At 41.4% G+C, this 21,753-nt stretch overlaps 1 protein-coding gene across 10 annotated transcripts in view; it reads right to left on the reverse strand.

Annotated features, from left to right (window-relative positions):
* cep112 (centrosomal protein 112) overlaps positions 1-21,753 on the reverse strand; it is a 130,471-nt gene that overhangs the window by 46,162 nt on the left and 62,556 nt on the right. For all 10 annotated transcript variants that reach the window (XR_003219967.1, XM_013264798.3, XM_013264800.3 and 7 more), the window contains 2 exons: positions 15,681-15,878; positions 897-959 (listed from right to left, as the gene is read on the reverse strand). Coding sequence is in view for 9 of the 10 variants with exons in the window: in XM_013264798.3 (XP_013120252.1) it covers positions 897-959; positions 15,681-15,878 (261 nt within the window). In the remaining variant the exon portion in view is untranslated. The remainder of the gene's footprint in view (positions 1-896; positions 960-15,680; positions 15,879-21,753) is intronic.

Here is a 21,753-nt window from a genome sequence, read left to right on the forward strand (position 1 = left end):
CAGAAGAATTAACTCAATTTTATGTGGTCTAAGGACACAAGAAGTAATGTTAAACACATTTCCCTGGATTTGAAGTCTAGCCAGGTGATGGAGAGACAGGTATGGTATATGAAAAAGACTTTCACCGATATGTTTTCAAGATGTTTCGCCGGCTTAACAGTTTGCTCAGGCTGTGTAGCTCCCATGAGAGCGCCGTAGTACACTTGGGGGCCGCGGCAACATCACACAAAGAGCTGGACTGCTTGTGTTTTTGCAACTCTTTTTCTTTTTTCTCCCCCTTTTCTAAATCCCGGTGATTGTCCTGTGGGAGGAAAAATCTCTTAAGAGAGTGCCAAGATATTTTATACCCGGGGATTTGTGGCCACTGGGGGGCAGCTGAACAAACTTAAAAGAGACAACTGATATATTAATGTTTGGCAAAAGTTTCCTGGATTCGTGTCTGATCACCACATGAATGTAAGTGTAGTGGTTGCACTCATTCCAGCCCTTTCAACTCATGTGTCGGCGTTTGATTGGTGCGGCTTTGAGAGAGCAAATATTAATTCTAATCTAAGGCTAGCAAAGATAAGGAGAAGAATTGTGTGTAAATTTGAAGCCTGATAAAAATGCTCTGACTTTGGACACAGGAATGAAAGAGAGGCTGATAAAACTCAGATAGCAAAGCTTTACAAATTTCACTCTAATATGAACTTTTGTGCTCTGGCACTGACACGAATGTTCTGCGTGCACTTTCTCGTACATTTGCGCTCGTGCACATCTGCTTAAGAGAAAAGTAGAGTGTGTATGTGTGTGTGTGCCCACCTTTCCCACCATCAGTACATTTTGTCTGTTTCGTCACATAGTCGAGTAGAAAAACAAGAATATGAAATGAAAGGGCAGAAGTGAAAACTGATTACCTGGGCAGATTTGGCAAGCTTCTGACTGTACTCCCTCTCAATCTGCTTCAGCCTGCTGTTGGTCTGCAAGGAGAAGAAGGGAGAGGGGAGTGTGAGAAAGAGATATGCAGACGGGCAGGTTGAGGGACACAAAGAGAGACAGGGTAGTGAAATTCAATCTTCCGTTAGGAAGTGCACAGAGACACATTACCCTCCCAACCTAACCATCCTCTCACACACACACACACACACTTTTGTGCTGACCTCTGCCTCTTGGCAGTGTGTCCCTGTTGAGCACGCCTGTGGCCCCTTGGCTCCGCGCCACTCCCAGCGCTCATGTGTGCCAGCAGGTAGCGATGGGCACGGTGCACAGTGGGTACCACTCCCCTTTGATCCCCTGCCAACAATTCATCACTTAACAAGACGAGGGGCTACGGTGGGGGGTGGGGGAATTAAAATGTTGCTGCCAATTAGCTATAGGGTAAGAAAAAAAAAAAGCGAGGGAGACATTTGAGAAAAGCTGGGAAACTAAACAGGGTGGAGACAGAATAGAAGTGAATGGCGATTGTTGCTGGAAGTTTAGTGAGCGTTGCTCGTATCTTTTGTTTTCCGTTGTTTCTCTATGGGAAGCTAGCCAGCTGGAAGCAAAGCCTGTGTGTTTCTAATGCGAGATCTTTCTCCTTTCAGCTAGCTGTGTTGTGCTGCCAGAGTTTCAATAAGAGGCTGAACTGTGGAGTGAGATAATTAGGTGTGAAGTGCTGGAATTCCATGGGGACGTCAGTAGCGGCCTGTATGGACGTGGATGTGGTCCATACAAGTACTAAGGAAAGACAAGGGTTGAATTAATGGGGGACAGAGGTCATTATGTGAAGGCCAGGCAAAGCTTTTCAGTGGACGAGGATGAAACTTAAGTCTCACACTCAGCTCTAAAACTACGGAAATCAGCATTTATGTGTTATATATTATTTAGACGCTTCAGTTGCTATGCCACTAAAAAAAGGGGGCACAGTTTAATATATTTTATTCTTCTAAATTCCTGAAAAACACACACCTGTAAACCATCAGCCATGCAGAGATGTATTCCGAAAGTTATTCTAAACTGTAGTAAACATGATTCTCTCTCTTTTGCGCACACAAACAGTTACTTGACTCTCCTGACAGCCACTGACAGACAGACAACTCACGAACAAACACTGCTCCGCTGAACACTCCCACTCACAGCCATCAACACCTGAGCTGCGTTTGGACTCCGCACCCCTTCCAAACACTTCCTGACAAACACCGCCGTCCGCTCTGAATGGACACACCTGTCACCACGGAAACACAGAGCTATCACCAAGGATACAAGCCCTGTCTTCCTGCGCCAGGACTCTTTGAGTGGCGGCCCGCTTGTCCCTAGGGGCCCTAAAGCAGCTGATGAGAGCACGGAGGACAAAGGAGGGCGTAGGAAAGACGAGAGAATGAACTGTCTGTGCGAAAGGGAAACAAATGGAGTCCCTTTATGTTCTTTTTTTACACTTTCTGTCTCAGCTCTGCTCCATCTTGTGAGTGACTCTGTTATAATAATGGATATTTGTGTATTGTTGGGGTTCTATATTTTGAAAAATAAAAGAAAGATAAAAGAACAGTCATAAATGTATCTATTTCTCCATTTATACATAATCGTCTCTACAGTTAATTTAGGTGATGTTTATACTGCACAATGTGAGACTGTAGGTTTACATATACATGGGTTTCTTAAATTTACAGTGTGTAAAATTTTCACAGCTAGACAAGATCAAGTTGACGTCAGTAGATTGCAAACTGCTGTAAACTGAGTTCTGTTTTCTTACCCCTCGAACATGTTTTGGTCAGCCAAGAGATCAAAAACATTACATTTAAACTGTACCCCATAATGGGCCCAGCTGGCTGGAATGTTTCTATTACTGCTTGGATGCGATCCGGATTCAGTCCACTGTTTACCTCAGCTGTCAATGCTGGATGAGTAGTGTCCACCTTTATTTACTCAGGAGGAAGCTGGGAATCTTTGTCAAAGGACTGTAATTTAATTTGATGAGCTCACTTCTGACCAACACGCTCACACTGAGGTGAGTTGTTGAAGATATCCTTAACTACTGGTAAGCACTGCTATTACCCTCTGTTAGCTGCTGCTAACTGCCTTTAGTGAAACTTTCTCTGAAGCGGACTCAGACACTTAACGAATAAACTCTCATATCATGTGAGAATCTAATTAAACTGTTTATCAGAAGGAAAAAACAGAAACTGGCGCGGTGGTTAGCACTATTGCCTCACAGTAAGAAGTCCTTTGCATGTTTTCCCTGTGTTTGCGTAGGTTCTCTCCGGGTACTTGGGCTTCATCCAACAGGTCAAAGACATGGGACACTGGGGTGAGGTTAACAGGTGATTTTAAATTGTTAGTAGGTGTGACTGTGAGTGTGAATGGTTGTCTGTCTGTCCTTGTTAGACCTGTGACAGACTGGCGACCTGTCCAGGATATATCCCACCTTTCACCCTATGACAACTAGGATAGGCTCCAGCCCCCCGGCGACCCTGATAAGGATAAGCGGAGAAGAATAAATAGATGGATAAGAAGGAAACGTGAGATTTTTAGGACACTCAAGTCTAACATTAGCTGGTATGATGTTAGCTTGTGACCAGCTGTTGTGATTTAGCTATTTCTTGTCAACCTTTGTCAGGAGACGGAGTGTCGCATGTCTAATCTGCTGACAACAAGGAATTGTGACCATATTGGGAATAAATAAGCATGTTTTGTATGTTAATGCCCTGACTTTATATTATGAGATGAGGCTTGAGATGCGAAGGAAGAGTATGACATTTTACACAGATGCCAGTGGTGCTGTCTCCTTCCTTCGTGGTTTTGGTGAAGATGACCCCTCCCCTGATGATAAAACATAGATATGATCCTTTATAACGTCAGCCTGAAAATGCAGGTGTCTCTAGCTACATACATTAAATGCGATTAGTTGGAAGGAAGCTGTCCTACCTGGTCACTGTATTCAAATATAGTCAGGGAACATGGCAGCCTTCACAAACCAATGCCAACCAACTCCCATTTATTTTTAATAGATTAATTATAGGCTTGAGAATCCATCAATTTGTTGGAAGATCTAATTACACACAATATATCCTTATTTTCCATTAAATGACCTCAAATTACTGACCGTACCTTTAGCATATGGTCATACTGACATGCAAACAGGCTCAGATGTTTTATAAAATCTTGAAGAGCTTGCTACTAACTTATTCCTTTTACCTGTAGTCACTCGGGGGATTTCAGCAGGAAGTATTATAAAAAAGTATTTTAAAAAACTTCAAACATTATAAACCTCTACCATCTAAACACACATAAAAATGGACAGAAGTAGAAGAAAATATGGATAGTACACGCAGTGAAAAATACGCCAATTGGACTGTGACAAATACAAAGGGAAAACAGTGCTAAATTAAAAGCCCATCCATATGTGTGTGTCTGTGTGAGTGTGTAAGAACTTTCAAAGAGAGTACCTGTGCCCTGCCAAAGGCATTTTTGTGCTGAAGGCACTTTGAGGCTGTATCAGGCTCTTCAATCGCCTCTTAATCCTAGCGGTGTGGAGTGCAGCTGCTTTGAAGTGTGTTCGTCTGTGTATGTGTGTGTGTGTGTGTGTGTGTGTGTGTGTGTGTGTGTGTGTGTGTGTGTGTGTGTGCGCAGATACCAGTGTGTGCTAAAGAAAGTGGAAGTAGATCTGAAGGTAAGGCATGCACCGCTTACCGCGACTTAATTAATAATCTGCAATGGGAAGCAGGCCAAACACACACATAGACACGGGCACACATGGACACATGGGCACACTTAAAAAGGACGGACATGAGTGGCACAAAGAAAGCAGGAGTGGGGGGGGGGACTTTCTCTCACACACTTAACGATATGCACACAAGTCACACTTATTCAAACAGAGATAACAGACAAACAGGATGCATGAAGGCCAAACACACATCCAGAGTTTGATCTATTGCTGGAAATGAGATTTGCTCAAGGTGTGCAATCCCTTTGTTCACAACAGACGGTTGTATTCTTGCTAAAGGAGGAAGAAGCTAAGGTAAACATCTTCTCAGTGCAATCAATGTAGTCACCGCATAGTAATGTTTGTCTTATAGTCAGATGAAAAGTTTTCAGCAGTAGAAAACACATCAAATGTTCAAACTTTACAAAAAAGGTTTTTTAGAATTTCATACATGCAAAGCACTTCAAAAAGAAGTTGGGATGTGTTTCATCACCTCTCCTTATATCAAAAATCTCAAAGTGCTTGAACTAAGGAAATCAAAAGCAAAATGGTATCCCATTCCCACAAGTACCTTTTAACTGGACTGTAGAGAAGCCAATTTAACACCTGTACTTTCTTCTTTTCCCTTTGAAGCCTTATTTTTGTGCAGAATGCAGTTTGGTATTGTCTTACTGAAATAAACAATGTCCACACTGAAAAAAGCTACTGTGGATGACTGCATAGCTTCTCCCCCAAAAAAGGAAAAAACATATTGTTGGAATATACTCCATGAACTGGAGCCTATCCTAGGCATCAGGGGTAAGAGGCGGGGTACAAATTGGATAGGTCACAGTCTATCATGGGGCCAACACAGCCAGACAATCATGCTCATTCACAGTCAAGTAATTTAGAATCAACCTAACCTGCGTGTCATTGGACTGTGGGAGGAAACCGGGGTACCTGGAGAGAATCTAAACAGGTACAAGGAAGACAAGCAATCTCGCTCTCTGTGACCTTCTTGCTGTGAGGCAACAGCACTAACCACTGCACCTCTGTGCACACTACATATTATAACACTGATGCCTTTCCCAAATATCGATGTAATGCTAATCATTATGGATGCCAACGCCTAAACTCTTAGCACTGACAACAAGCGAGGAGCTCCATCTCACTAGAAAGAAAGAGTTTTCCAACTTTTGATTCTTCAGACCTCAGTAAAGTTTTCTGTTTTTTTTCTTTCGCATTTGTGCCACATTGTACTTATGGCAGCAAAGACAAACTATGTTCATATTTTTATAAGACTTCTTTAGTCCATGCAATGATTTTTTTTTTTTTTTTGCAGTACCGCCTGAGGACCAGATGGTCACAGACAGCCAATATTGGTTTTCAGCCTTGTCCCTTGTGTACAGAGATTTCTCCAGATTCCCTCAATCTTTTAATTACACAATGCACCATAGATGATGAAATTCCCAAATTCTTTGCAATATGTTGCCCAAACAGTCTTTCACAGAGAGGGGTAAACCACTCCCTATCTTTACTTCTAAAAGACTCAGCCACTCTGGGATGTTCTTTTAGCACTCAGTCATGTTACTGACTAACTTGATCCACTGCGAGACATTTCCCACTTTGTTTTTTAAGCATGTGACTTTTCCAACTTTTTTTTGCATAGAATTGCTGTCAACAAGTTCTAACTGAGCATATATTTCAAAGAACTAGAACATTCCTTAGTTTCACCACTTAATTAAAAATGGGGTTTAAATATCTTGCAAATCATTGCATTTGTTTTTATTTACATTTAAAACAGCATCCCAACTTCTCTGAAAACAAGGTTTTATTTCCAAAATCTCTTGCATCTTGGACAGGATATTGCTTCCATATGGCATTTTTCTGCGATGTGTTTCCAATCATCTCACATTGCTAAAGAGCAATTATGGTTTTCAGCATCGTCCTAAAGCTGAACTCTGACAAAAGGCACAAAACTAAAGTCAATACTTGCTTACGCAAGGATGATATCACACGACACAGTGCGGACTCCGATCCGTAAAGTGGTTAGGTAAAAAGCCGGGACGTTACAGTGAGTTACAACATGCTCTCTTAATGGCTGTTGGTGGTTTAACCCTGCATACAACAAGTTGTATACGACACGCTGGGGAGCAGATTTATGGGGGGAAAGAAAGCGATTTCAAAGAGAAGCTTTTCTCCATTGCTCCACAAAGCCTTCAGTTTTAGTGGCAGCAGTATTTGTAAGCATTCAAAACGATTCTCTGTTCACCGCGCATGACTCTCATAACAATTTGAGTTCAATCTGCTAGTGAGGGAGAGCTGGGAGATGTTATTTGCTCGTTTGTCTGTAATCATTGCTGTCTTGCTGCGCTCGCCTGTGTATCTGCGTGTGCGAGTGAGAGTTGCTGCTGTAATGACAAGAGGCTTTATTTCCATTTCACAGTTTGCCATCACTGCCTGTCAGTAGTGATTCTCTTCATCCCTGCTGCTAACTGTCAGTGCCGCTTCATACACAGCACAGAAATAATGCATCACGGGCACGCACAGCCAGATAAACATACATCAAATACGCAGACACACGCAACATCCCAAATGTTCAGTGATTACACACTCCACCAGCTGGATCTTTATAACAGAAAACCAATTATATCCTTTTGCCATCAGTGTGAAAGGGATTAAGATCTAACCCACATCTTAAGGCTGGGATAAAAAAAAAAAAGAAGAAGTTTGAGGATTTAAACGCTTCGAATGCTGAATCAGATGCTGAAAGTGTCTCAGTCATGCTTTCTGTGCCCAGATTTGTGCGTGAACTGTTCACAGGCATTGGTCTTAACTTAAGATGACAGTTAAGCTGTGACTTAACACAAGAACACGCAGAATCGTCTCAGTTATTCACTGAAATCTCACAGAGTCGCAATGAAATTCGGTTCAGACTTCTCTGTGTAGGTACATCTCTATTTATGTCTTCAGTGTATTTTGGATTGATGTTACTGATGTTAAGATGCAGCATGATTTTCAGTTGAACTGAGAGATTGGCCCCCCTCGCCGCACACACACACAACTAAAAAAAACAACAACATAGTGGTGTCCCACTTAAAACTCCACTTCAAACCAAAGTGTAATCTATAGCGTGCAACAAGATGGGAGCTGCCTGACGCCATGTTTTAATGCGATTGGAAAAAAGTGTGTCGCTTCCCTCCCTCCTCTTGGATGACTTCAAAAAGTGAGCGAGGGAGCTGTGTGATGTTTTTTTTGGGATGGCAGAGCTTTTACTTTGACTCTTTCATCTGCTGGGTGACTCACTCGCTCGCTCGCTCTCTCCCTCCCTCTCCGCCGCCGGGCCCGATGGTGCACTGAGGAAACGAGGAGCTCACACAGATCCGGGCATGCGCGCACGGAGGCAAATGCACAACATGCGTTCACGCACAGACGAGCTCTGATGTCAACATATACCAATGGAAGGCAAATCCAAATGTAGCCAATAATCTGCACATAACATCCTAAACTTTACCCTCCACCCCTCCTCCTAAAATCAGATCTTTTGCCTTGCCTCTCCAATCTCTTTGTCTCCCGGTTAGTCTGTCAGTGTGAGGTGAATGTGGGCCCTCTTTGATCATCCCCCAGCCACTGTTTTTCTCCTCCTCGCCTAATCCATGACCGACTGAATAATATGATTTGGTATATCTCCAAATGGCAGAGGACCAACCTAATAAGTCAGCAACGACAGGAGGCAAGAGAGAAGAACGAGACGTAGCTATGACAAATACAATGACAACAACCTTGTACCACCATCTTCCGGCTGAGAGAGAGAACAGTAAGCTCTCTGGAGGTCAGGATCAGAGCTAGAAAGAATGAATGGCTTGATGTGGATAAAATATGAACGAATGTACTAAAAAACAAACAAACAAAAAAAATTAAACAGCTATCACAGCTTCCTGAGTCGCGACGTGGAAGCTAAGACTTGTCTGTAGTTTTAGCACCAAAAGACTGTGTTCTCCAAAGAAATGAGGTGTCAGTAAAACAAGGCAGGGACATTTATGGACCAGTTTATGGCTGGTCCCAGGATAAACACTCATAATAAGGATGATAACAAATGCAGTCCTCTAAAACACCACCTGTGGAATAATTCTGTGACTCACTGTCACGTTAGGATGTGGTTCACGCTTGCAAGAATTATACATCTTTTACCTCAACTGCTATTCTGTTTGAGCAGATTTCTTTTCTCACGTTTTATGCAGTAAGCTGCTAATTTCCTACAGGCACGCAGAAAACGGGCATGTAAAGATTTACAGAAACATTTTAAATAAAGAAAGCCCCAAAAAAAAGTCTGCCAATTGGAGTTGTAAATTCTCTGAAAATTAGGAAACTCAGCCGTGTGCTTGTTTTGTACTAAAAGCATCTTGGGTGGTCTGATCACAAGTGCACGGCTCTAAATATGGATGGGAATGCAACACATTGAAGGCACATCAGGATCCAAACAGTCAAACCACATTCGGTCAGGGGTGCATGTGTCCACACATGGAAAGTTGTGTGAAAGCAGATGCGTGCACGGCCACATAAAAGTCTGCACAGTCAGCGTAGTGCAGAGCACAACAAACAAAACTTATATACACATGCATTCCTTGGTGCAAACAAATTTTTAAAAGGTTTTCAAAGTCTGTACCCAAGCTGAAGCACCAAACCCTGTTCTCCAGATGTAATACTGACAACAAAAGAAAAATCTAATTTTAAAGGCATTGCAGTAGTTTGCTACAAATTAAAATTAAATGTTAGTGTAGATCTGTATAAGCTCTCTTAAGACTTGAAAACATATGAAAATCATTGCAGCTAAAATGATTTCTAAAGGGAAAGATTTGGAAAATCAGGGATCAGATATCAATAATGTGTCGAACTGTTTAGTTCAGTTCTGTGTTATTCTATCTTTATATTACCAAATAATAGCAGGAGCTAGCAGGTGAGCTAACACAGAGGTCAACAAGTAGATCTGCTATACCACCAGCTTTTCTTTATATGTGTGCAAAACTGTAACACCTAACAGCAAATCGTGATCAAGTCAGTTGTCATGACTGAAAAATATCGGCAGTGGCCAGTGCTAACAATCAGCCTCACAGCAGACACACCTTTGGTATCAATTTGAAAATCCCACATCGCCTTGTTAAGTTATCGCATTCACAAGATTTTCAGAAAACCTGAAAACTAGTCCAATATTTTTAGTAGATACACTTATGTTATTAATTTGAAACTCCTCAAATTTGGGTGTCCATGTCATCGGCCTGCCTGTTTGCCCAGCAGGGTGACAATAATACCCCATCAGCCTTTTACGTCCGAGGGGTAAAAAACCCAGCCACTACTGCTTTGAGATGAAACACAACTCTAATGAAAATAAATTCACAGCACCTGATAAATAGCGCCATTACGCTTTTACATTTTTTATTGGATTCACCTTAGTTCACAAAAAAAGTTCAGTAAATTAATATTCTTTGATGTTTTTGGACATTTTATGTTACGAAATTAGGAGATCAACGTTCAAGGCTGAGCCTGATGTTGCCTTACGTGTAAAACAATGATTCCCAGTCACCTTCTCAGATGGGAGAATACACCTTATTATATTAACACTGAATATCGGATGTGAGCTTGGTATCAGCAGAAAGGTATCTGTATCAGACTGAAGGTGGAAGAAGTTGGATTATATATCCCTTTGTATGAAAGATATTCTCTATTCCTAGCTGTTTGCAGTTAACAATACAAAATAAATAAATAAATAAATAAATGCTGGCGGCTGCCAGTGTTACCTGGCAGTATAATCTTTAGGTGGCACAAATGCCCTGGAAGTACAAGTTCTAAAATACCAGATCATCTTTTACCAGGTTAAAAGATTTTCCACGCTTATTGTTTAATGTAAAAAAAATAAGCATGAAATATCTTTTAAATCCTCTGCGATCAAATTTTGCCCTGGCCTGAAAATCCATACAGTTTTAGCAGTTTAAAAGCAGAGGGGTTAATATCATTCAGCCTGAAACAGTGGTGTACAGATTATACTGCACCACTGAGAAACCTGGAAAATAAAAAAGGGATGAATTGAACTAGGGTAGCAGGGTGGTGCAGTGGTTAACACTGTTGCCTCACCGCAAAAAGGTCTTGTTTCAATCTACCATCTGGCTGAGCACTTTCTGTGTGGAGTTTGTATGTTTTCCCCATGTCTGCATGGGTTCTCTCCAGCTACTCTAGATTCCTCCCACAGTCCAAAGACATGGAGTTAGTGGGGTTAGGTTAACTGGTGACTCTACACTGCCCACAGCTGCAAATGTAAGTGCAAATGGCTTTCTGTCTCTGTCTACAACACACTAGTGACCGGTTCAGGGTGTTGGATAGGGGGGTTACGAAGAGAAGCCTCGTCTCTCAAAAAAGAACATCTCAGCACAGCACAGGTTTGTAAAATCAGATCTGAACAAACAACCAGACTTCTGGAACAATGTCCTTTGGACAAATGAGAATAAAGTTGAGATGTTTGACTATGGTGGACAGCACTATGTCTGGGGAAATCAAAACACAGCATATGAGAACAAACAGCTCGTACCAACTGTCGAGCACAGCGGTGGAGGGGTGATGACTTGGGCTTATTTTGCAGGCACGGGACCATGAATTCCTCTGTATGCCAAAGTATTCTAGAAAGAGACGCGCGGCCATCAGTTTGGCCCAGAGTGGATCATGCAGCCTCAACATGATTGAAATGCTGTGGCATTTAGGAGAGCTGTGCATAACTGAATGCCCACATACCTCAATGAACTAAAGCAAGACAATAAAGAAGAGTGAATGAAAATTCCTCCACAAAATTGAGAGAAATTAATAAAGTCATACAGAAAATGATCACTTCACAGTTATTGCTGCTAACTGTGGTTCTACAAGCTGCTGACTAAAATGATCTGCTTAGTTTTTTCTGCTTCTGCATTTTCACTTAGCTTTTGTTGAATAAAAAAAACCCATTGGAATAAAATATGTGTTGCTATTCACCTGAGGTATTTAAATTAGTTTATCTCCAAAAGTTGCATCTGCATCAAGACGTTAAATTAGTTTAGAACCTGCTAAGGACCAGATTATTAAAAAAACAAAAGAAGTCCTGGTATGTAAAACCTTGGAATTGAAATAGGGTGCACTTTCTTATTTTCATGACTATAAGAGACATGAGAATAAGAAAGTGCTCTGTATAAAAGGCTTATGCATTTGCAGCATCGCTCCAATGAGCGAAAACACAAAACAAAGGCCCAGTTCCAGTTAGGGGATACAGCCTCATTCACCTTCTGAAGCTAGGTAGCTTTCAGAGGAAAACCTCTCATGTTAAAGTGAAAAACGTCCTTGAAGCAAACAAAAATACCTGTGAAACTAAAGAGACCAATTGGAAGGCACAGGCCTCCATGGTGTAGCTGTCTGATGCTCAGCCTATGTGCGTCTGTGTCAGAGGATGACTGAGCTCTGTAGTGCCTTTCATGTCATGGACATCACATGGGGCACAGCCAGGGGGAAACTAGTGCAGTGACAGGAAGCAGTGGTTGGCTACTGCATGCCAAAAAGCTGCTTTCTCATTGGCTGACTTTGCCTTCAGGTAATTTTGTCACACTTGGTTAGTTTTTGATGAAATGCCCCGTTCCTTTGATGTGGGGTGCAAGTAAGCATGCACATGGACACTACCCTGTGCATGCACACACATTCCTTTTCTACTACTTACCCATGGAAAGTTTTTTTTCTCCTTCATTTTTAATGTACATGTGTTGGTTATACCAATAATTAAAATAATATAAGAAAGAAGATGGTGTATGTCATACAGGTGCAAGAAGGAAACTCAGCATGTCTCTGTATGTATGTGCCCTCTCTTTTCTACCGGTACACACTCATGCAGATATAGTCATTGTCTCAGAACTCTTGGCTGTATTAGCAAGCAAGGTGTGGCTATACACACATATATACAGTTGTGTGGGGTGAAGACGTCCAACATAAAGACCGTGTCTCCACTAGCCAAATGTCAAACTTCATATCCCTATTAAGCACTGGGTGGGGGGGATCAATTAGACATATTACCGCAATCACAATTGCATTGCAATGTGAGTGTAGTATTCTGATAATATCTTATTGTGGGGTGTGTGGTGATTTCAACCTCTATTAAGCACTGAGTGCAAATATGGCTGGTGTTTGACAAGAACCTGTTCATATGCATGTGGTAAGAAACTGTGCCTCCATGCTACCTAGCCCAGGTTTCTAGTTCAGACTAACTGTTTACAGAAAGCACAAACATTATGAGTCTCGCTACAGCTGGAAGGAAGGGTTAAAGATAGCGGTGTAGACTGAGAGAGAGAGGGAGAGAGACAGAGAGATGGAGGGTGGAGGTGTAGGGTAGAATAAAAAAGTCAAATAAGGAGGTGGTGTGGGTAAGAGGCAGGATTCATGCTCACTGTAGCCCAGAGATGAGGCGTCTTTATCAGGCACAGAAGCGGCTTCACAGACCCCTCAGTGCAGAATAGAGATTGAGAGGTCTGGGGCTGTGTGTGTTCACACTTAACCGCACACATGTGGATGTATGTGTGTACACACACACACACATACACACACACACACACACACACACACACACACACACACACACACACACACTAGCAAAGATAAGCTTCAATAGCATCCAGTCTAACACACCTCCACACACCTTTTCCTGAGCCTGCTTCCATCACTTTTCCTTCTCTCCTTTCCTTTTTGGTGATCAAATGCATTGAACTATCTCAACGTCTGATCTTATCTCCTCTGATTTCCTGCTTCTCATCATTTCATTCCAGAAGCTTTGCCCGTCTACTCCCAGAACCTCCACCAAAACACCGCTCCCCCACATCCCCCCCGTATCCATCGCTCTCCCTTTCTGTCTCTCCCTTAAACGCACGTGTCTTTGATGAGAATCCATTCATGGATTTAATGGATTTCTCTTGCCTCTTTTTTTTCTTTTTTCAGGATCTGGGAGATGGGTTAAAAAAATATATAAATATATATAAAAAAGAGGGAAAGCTGGCCTGCTCAGCCTCTGCTTCCAAGAGCATGGTGGACTGCAGAGGACAGCATTTCTGTCTGCATCAAAAGAATGAGAAATTTTCAGCTTACAAAACAGGGCGAACGAGTCAATATGGATCTGAGGTCTGGCTGACTTCAATTGCATGTGGAAAAAAAGAAACAGGGTGTAAGAAATAGTAAAAGTTTTCCCTGCCCACTGCAAAGTCAAACTTGGAGACAGATAAGAAAGTACAAAAAAAAGGGAAAGTAAGATGTTCAACCTTTGGTGAATCTTTTTTTGAAGAATCAACGTTGAGCTGACAAAAAGGATGGAGAAATCATTAATCTCTTCATGAAAGTGAAACTAGCGCATTGCTGATAGTGTTATCTGTCTGAGTTCAACGCTGCTTTGAATCCACTCCAGACTGCCCAGCAACTGTGGGTCATTTTTTTTTTCTTGCGTACATAAAAGACCAAAAACACACAGAGGAATTAAAGCGGGGCCTAAAAGATAAAACAACTTTTAGCTGAAAAACAGCCTTCGCATATCCAAAAGGGACTGATAGTAAATAGCGTGAGTTCTTCAAATAAAGATTGCGCTGTCGTAAGCACACTCTCTTTCTCGAGTCTTTCTCACTTCAGAATTACTGATTCTGTTCGCCATATGGAGCCAAAATGGCCGCCTGGGTGCTTTGGAGGTCCCTGCATTCCGGGCCTAATGCTGCACAGCTGGTGTGGGATGGTGTTTAATGAAAAATGCTCTCTTTGATGGGCCCTGCAGTAAGGATTAGTTTATGATCAACACCACCTCGGGTCAGCTTCCTGCTAGGCCAGCACAAGATTATGAGCGATTTCGCAACTGTGGGTCCAGCTTCTAAGGTGGCGAATGAACAAATATGACAGAGAGAAAGTAAAAAAAGCACGAAAGCAAGAAAAGAAGATGGATACTTGAAGTACTTCCTGGTGTGTTAGGATAGCAAAAAGCAATGCTGGACAATGGCTCTATTGAAATGCTGCGGTTTTCTCTCTAGAACTGACCTTGCACATTTCAAAACAGTATATTCAACTATGATAAGTGGGTTACCCAAAAGACCCAAAAGTACAAATAGTTTTGATTTTGACAGCACTATTGCCCAACTTTTTGTTTAGGCATATTCGGTTGATTTGATTGAGCAGTTCAGGGAAATCTGTCCTTAGGGTCAGATAACATGGCCTCTTTGTATTCTTAGCCAAATGCCCCGACATTTAAAACAGTTTCCCAGACTCACTGCAGCCACAAACGTTCTAGACATTACCTGACCAAATGTAAGCAGTCAGGACTGGACACTGAGCGGGCTGATGTCCGAGTGAGCCTGTGAGAACAGATCGAGAATTCACAGAAAGCGAGTGGACGTCGCATGTCCCGCATTTTGCACATGGAGTACTCTCAACTCAATCAAACTGCTCTGCAGCAATGAGAACGTGCTTGAAGTGAATGTCTCCAATTATGAAAGGGCAACTTTGTGCAATGTTCAGACTAAAACACCCAGGGTTGTTGGATAAAATCTCCTAATAGCAGGAGATGAGGTGCCTACCAAAGATTTTAAAGACTTAGTTGTTACACCAGAAAGTTTGCTAGAGCAACAAATCAGGCTCAGTAGATCTAACAGCTGTAGGGTCACGTGTGAAAATGAGAATCACTGTTTATAACACTCAGCCTCCAAAACAAAGCTTCTGCATTCCATCTTTCTTGACTTCAGGCACTGTTTCTAAGCACAAGGCCTCTATGAAACCCCATCTCCTTTACAACCTCTTCAGTTCATCCTCTTTTTCTCAAATTCACTGTTTAACTTATTCGAGATGTTCTGTTGCTGCTTTTGATGTTTTCCCAGGTTGTTTTCTTCTTTGACTGTTGGAAAACATGCAGATTCTCCACACCTCCTTAACCTTTACTACTCCAGATTTAACCAGGCATTCCAGTATTCATTCACCCAGTCAAAACAAAGTTAAAAACAAACCATATCTTATACTTTCTCACCTTCTCATGTGCAGCATCCTTCTCCTGCTGGTGGTTTCTCTCGAGCCGGTCCAGGGATGCCTGTTTGTCCAGGGTTGCTCGTTGCTTTTCCTCCTCCTGGAGCAACGCCATCTCGGCCAGCTGCTGCTTATGCTGGGCATGGGCCTTCTTGAGGTCCTCACGTAGCTCTGACAACTGGGCCTCCAAATCTGCAATTGTCTGGACAGAGATAAAAAGAAACCTGCTGAATTAAGTAAATTATACTTTTGGCTTTAATGTTTAAACTCCTCTATGATAATCTGGATTCACAGTTCAAATTAATTTGTAATTTTCTTATACTAGGCCTGAGTACAGCTCTTTTGTTGATTCACTGTCTGAAACAAACCATTTCAGCTGATCTTCCTTTAAGCCAACTTCTGATTGGTTGCCACTTGCAAACAGGCTGTTAGGGTAGGACTGACGGGTGTACGCGATGAGTATATTAAGATAAGCTAAGCTAAGCATCCAGAGCAGTTTGAGCCTGAGAATTTTGCTCAAGCTCACACCGCATTTTGCAAAGGCGATTACTTTCAAATTTACTAAGGTCATTATTTGAAACTTTGGACATGTTCAATATGAAGCTCCCACCATTGTAACACTCAGTACATAAAAAAATACAAAAAAGTCCACATTTTAAGTACAGGTTTCTTGTATTTCTGTTTACTGAGAATTGCATATTGAGGGTTTTTTACCATCTGTACTGTCATGGTCCTGGATCTTAGACCCAGGGTTTAGAATTTTTGTGGGTTCATGACTGCTTTTGGTTTGGGGAATGAATTGTGTTTGAGTTTTATTGTTTGTTTCTTTTGTAACACCGGTTGTACTGTTGATACTTTTCCTTGATGTCATTTATATCTTCCAACAGAGTGTGTGCGTCTTGGTTAGGCAGTTTTTAGTAAGTTCCCTTTTGTGCTCCATTCTGTTCCAGTCAGTGTTTTTCTCCTTCAGTGTCAAGTTCAATTCAATTTTATTTCACAACAACAGCTGCATCAAGGCACTTTATATTGACTTTACAATAATGGAGAGAAAACCCCAACGCCAAGAATCCGATGACATCCTGTGAGCAAGGATTTAGCAAAAGTGGGAAGGAAAAACTCCCTTTTAATAAGAAGAAACCTTCAGCAGAACCAGGCGCACGGAGCCATCCGCCATGAAATTTGTCTTGGTCCTGTTAAGTTGTGTTTTATGAGAAAGAAAAGTATTATGCTGTATTGCTTGGTGATACATAAATGGTTCTGCCTAGCTTAAGATGCAAAACAAGCCCTGTTTGTCCTCACTTCTTCTGGAACACACGAATTCTGCAGTGATTTTACTCCTGTTTTATTTCATTAGTGGTTGTTCCCTGTGTCTTGTCTTAAGTTTAACTTCCTCCTGATTCATTGTGTTAGTTACCTCTTTCCTTGTTATCTGGTGTATAGATTGTCTCCCCTTGTCCTTTGTCCTGTCGTCACTTGTTACCATGTGTCATCTTGCCCAATGGTTCCTGAGATTTCCGATAATCGTTTAGGACGATTATCATGTACTCATTTGAGCTAAGAGCATTAAAGCTGATTTTTGAATTTTTTCCTGTTTCCTCAAGTCCAAAAGTTTCACAAACATACATTTCTTCTGTGTGGATGCGGGTGGTGGGGCTGCGATGAAGCCCTGACCCCTCTCTCGACCTCTCTCTTTTCGAGAGCTCAGCCTTGACTTTGCTCCGAAGAACGTTTTAATAGCGCTGCCAGTGAGAGTCAACATTACATAGTAAGAATGCTAATAAGTACAACCCCCCACGGCCCATGAAACACCAGAAATAGACTGGTCTGTGAAGCTGCATCTCAAGAGTTTGGGAGATGTCAAAAGGAGAAGATAAGTCTACTGTTCTGTCAAACCTACATCACATATTTGGGATGATGGAGATTATCTGCAAGAAATAAGGGTGGGGGAATTGACACTGAAATGCGCCTTATATCCTTACAGCGACTTTAGTTAGCTGTATTCACATACATTAAATACTGTAAATAGCAATGGACAGAAAAAAATAAAACACCTCGCAGGCATATTATAATCATTTTACACAAATTACAAGCAATGAGCAAAGAGCATTGTAGTTAAGTGTAGGTGGATCTAAGATGAATTGCAGTGTTTCACACTTCCCTACCTGTATTGCATGTATTCCCCAGCTATTGCAAATCCTCATTACTCTCCTTGGTTTTTTTCTTTTTTCTCCTCTTACTTTGGTTTGCACTGTGCGCTCAGGCTCCTGCCCCCTCCCTCTCCTCAAAAGCCTGGGCATCCCAGGACAACGCCACGTTAAGGCAATCAGACAGAAAGCGTCTGAAGTCTTTTTTAGCGGGCACTGGGGAGACTTCAAAGGAGTGTCACAAAAACAGGCAGATGTTGTGGCTGTGTGTTACACTCGCTTCTACATTGGCACGAACACACACACACACACACACACACACAGATCCATTTGCACGCATACAGACACACACAAGCCTACACAGAGAAGCAGCCACACATGGCACTACTGTCACACACATAGGTTGCCATGCAGCGCATTCAGAGAGAGAGAATGTGAGGTAAAACAAACAAACGCATGAAATCCTCTGCGTCCCACTCTTCTGTCTCTCAATATTACCAGTCTCACTGCTCCTCTAGTGCCTTCTTCAAGTGCAAGCAGCTATGAGATCTGAGCCCTCAAGAGTCTTTAATGTATAATTCTCTCTTTAACAAATGTGGATGATGTGTGTTCCCAAAAAAATCTTTTAATAAGTTATAACATAATCTACCAGAACAGAGACATTGGCAATGACACTTCAGGAACTTAAGAGGCCAAAAGTGCATGTTTTCATTGGGGGGAGCGACAGGGGGAGCGAACACAGTCGCTTCAAGAGGGCACGTGTTAGCAGGCTGATGGGGAGCTCTGTGAAGGAGGAGCTCTTGGTAACAATAGAAGAGTGTCAGATGAAATACTGGGTCAAACCGTGTCAGCTAGGATGACAAAACACTGGCAAAACAACCTCAGGGAGAGTGGTTAAGGACTGAATAAGAGTTCAATCAAGGGAAAATATCACAGTCAAGTGAGGATGAGTCATAAGACTTTATCAACACATATAAAGATTGTATTAAGATTCTCTAAAATCCTCTATGAGACCACAACTTACTGCTTTTTCTCCTACTCTCCACTAAACTGCACGGTGACAACCCTGCACAGCTAGGATGAGCAGTGATTCTTATGTGAAGAAAAGACAATGCCGAATTTTTAAAATGAAGAAATGCATAATAAAGAATGGGTATCTGTGATTATGCTTTATCACGATTTCACAAAACAGAAAACAAAATAATAAGGAAAAACGTGCAATCAGTTCAGTATATCTAACATTAATTGAGTCTCAACAGATTAGCATAATTACTCCGCCGGTATGCCAATTAGGCTGTTTGAGAGACTTTAATGTCAGATGTGAAATATGAAATGAGACTGTAACTGTAACCAGAGCCCGACCCTCATTTAAGTCGGCCGGTATCACTGGACAATACGGAGTCATCAAAGGTGCAGTGTCAGAGTGTGTTAGATGGACCAAAATATGAAATTAAAGAACAATGCAGAAAAAAAAGATACAGATGATGCTATCACAGAATCACATAGTCTGTCTAGACCAGCTCTACTCTATAGTTACTGTATACTGTTGTAGCACAATTAGCATTTGAGCTAAGTAAATGATGGAGGAGAGAAATCTGTTTGCCCATTATCAAGGGACCATGGCAAAAACCCTTTCAGACACAGCTGTAACTGATAACATATGGTACATACTAGCTTTATGTATTACAGTTACATCTAAATGTAACAGAGCTATAATTATTCTTAGCAGTTTCACCTTTATGTTCCTTCAGATTGAACTCGTGAGCTGTGATAACAACACAGGAAGTTGTTTTCATGATTTCCGAACTCTGAGAATTCAGAAAGTATCCGCTTGCAAGGTCAAGAATAGCACAAGAAACACGCTGGAGGCATTTCTAATTACTGCCCTCGTCAACACGGTGAGCTGTTTGGAGGCACCGCATTTCGACTTGCATCCTACAAGTGACCCTATAGTTTAACATTTAGACTGCAGGCAGAAATATTTATCTCTGGGCATACAGCTGGCAATATCTTATTCTATTCACTCAATATTAAGTTAACAGTTTCTTTTTTATGATGAATTTCTGTATCCACAGCTTTCTGACACAATTTCAAAGGCAATTTTTGGTAATAAAGATGACAGTGTTGCATAATGTGATGCATAATTCATATTATTCACATATAAACACAAACAGAGCTCAATGAAGTTTTGAAATTCTCACTTTTAGTGTGACGGTAACAATTTTTGCCAAAGATTAAATGCGTGCAGCGATCTCGACAATATATCACGACTATAACTACGCTTTCGGTTCATCGCTCAGAATTATGGACTCTGGCATCATGTCGGGGTATGACCATAAATATATGGCTTCCTTCAAGGCGGTTTGGGTTATAAGCGCCGACTGTTCACTTAACATCTAATTTAACCCCAAAAAACTAACCTCCAAATATTATAAACAACAGAATAACTCTGCAATTATCTGCAAAGTATAAAGTCAAGTAGAACACACGCATGCACTGATGTGTGACATTTGACTCTTATAGGCAATTAAAATGTGTAGCTGAATTGTGTAATGAATGACTCGCTGTTGTCAGGCAGATAATGCATGTGGCTGAAATCCAACATGTGATGTATGCACATAATAAATGGCTTTGGGGTTTGAAAGGGGAGCATGTTGTAACACTCCACACATCACAGAACATCAGCAGTCGCTGATGACTTGAGGCATGATCAATAGCTCCCCAGTGAAAAACAAAAATCAGCTGAGTTCTAACATAAATACTCCCCCGTGAGAAAACGTGATGAAATCTGTTGAGAAAAACACAAACACAATGACACCTCAACTCAGGAGGATATTCACGTGCCACTGAAATCAGCGTGTAACAAAGATTTACGTGACAACACCCGGGGACCAATCATTTCATAAATGACAACATGGAAGGATTGAAACAACAAATGAGCCCCCCACCCCCTACACACACACACACACACACACACACACACACACACACACACACACCCTTATAACTGCACTTTCTTGTTCTCTTGATTTTTTTACCTTTGACTCAGCCTGTCATCACCCTGTTCATTTGACTCATTTTAATCACGTATTTGGGAATGAAGCGCTTTGAAAAATTGACAGCATCATTATTTAGTCCATTACGGCCCAGAAGAAAGACCCCGCAAGACTCGCGCTCTCTCCCCCATGCTGTTTGAAGTCCAGATGGTGCGTACGTTCCTTTATAAAGCACACAATTATTCGGGAAAATAATACCCATAAAATGAGTTTTGAGGAGGGGCAGGTGGAAAAAATATGTACGATGAGTTTTGCATAGAACAAACAATTCTGATGTTTGCAGAGAAGAAAAAAAAACGAAAAAAAAAAAAACACAGACATACAAACACAAACTTCCAATTAATTTATAATGCTGGCCCTAGTTTTTGAAGTCAAACTCTTACTAATGTTTAACAATTGAAAAGCTTCGCAGGAAAAAAATCGAATCAAAATAAACAGAAATGAATAAAAAAATAAATAATCGAGAATGTGATAGCACACAATAACACACACAATAACATACTGAAATGTTCTGCTGTAAAATCCAATACTTGTCTGTTTTCTTTTATTATGGATGTTTGATTGTTTAGAGGTACAAAATAGTACGTTTTAGTAAGTATATAAACACACACACACACACACACACACACTGCTAGAGTCTCCAGAAGCGAGAAAGTCCATGCCATCATTATTTGTGCATGTTAAAGGGTATGCTGATGACAGATCCCCAAAACACAAAACTGCTTCGTCCTTTGGGGGGCATTAATCAGCTAACAAAACACGCTATGGGCAAACATGTTCCACCAGCAAGATATTTCATCAATTTAATGGTTCAACCAGCTCAAAGTCTCTAGTTCATTCTGTAATGAGAACATTGAACCCTGTTATTTTTTTCCTC

Source organism: Oreochromis niloticus, linkage group LG4 (genome assembly GCF_001858045.2).
Source record: "Oreochromis niloticus isolate F11D_XX linkage group LG4, O_niloticus_UMD_NMBU, whole genome shotgun sequence".
NCBI lineage: Eukaryota > Metazoa > Chordata > Actinopteri > Cichliformes > Cichlidae > Oreochromis > Oreochromis niloticus.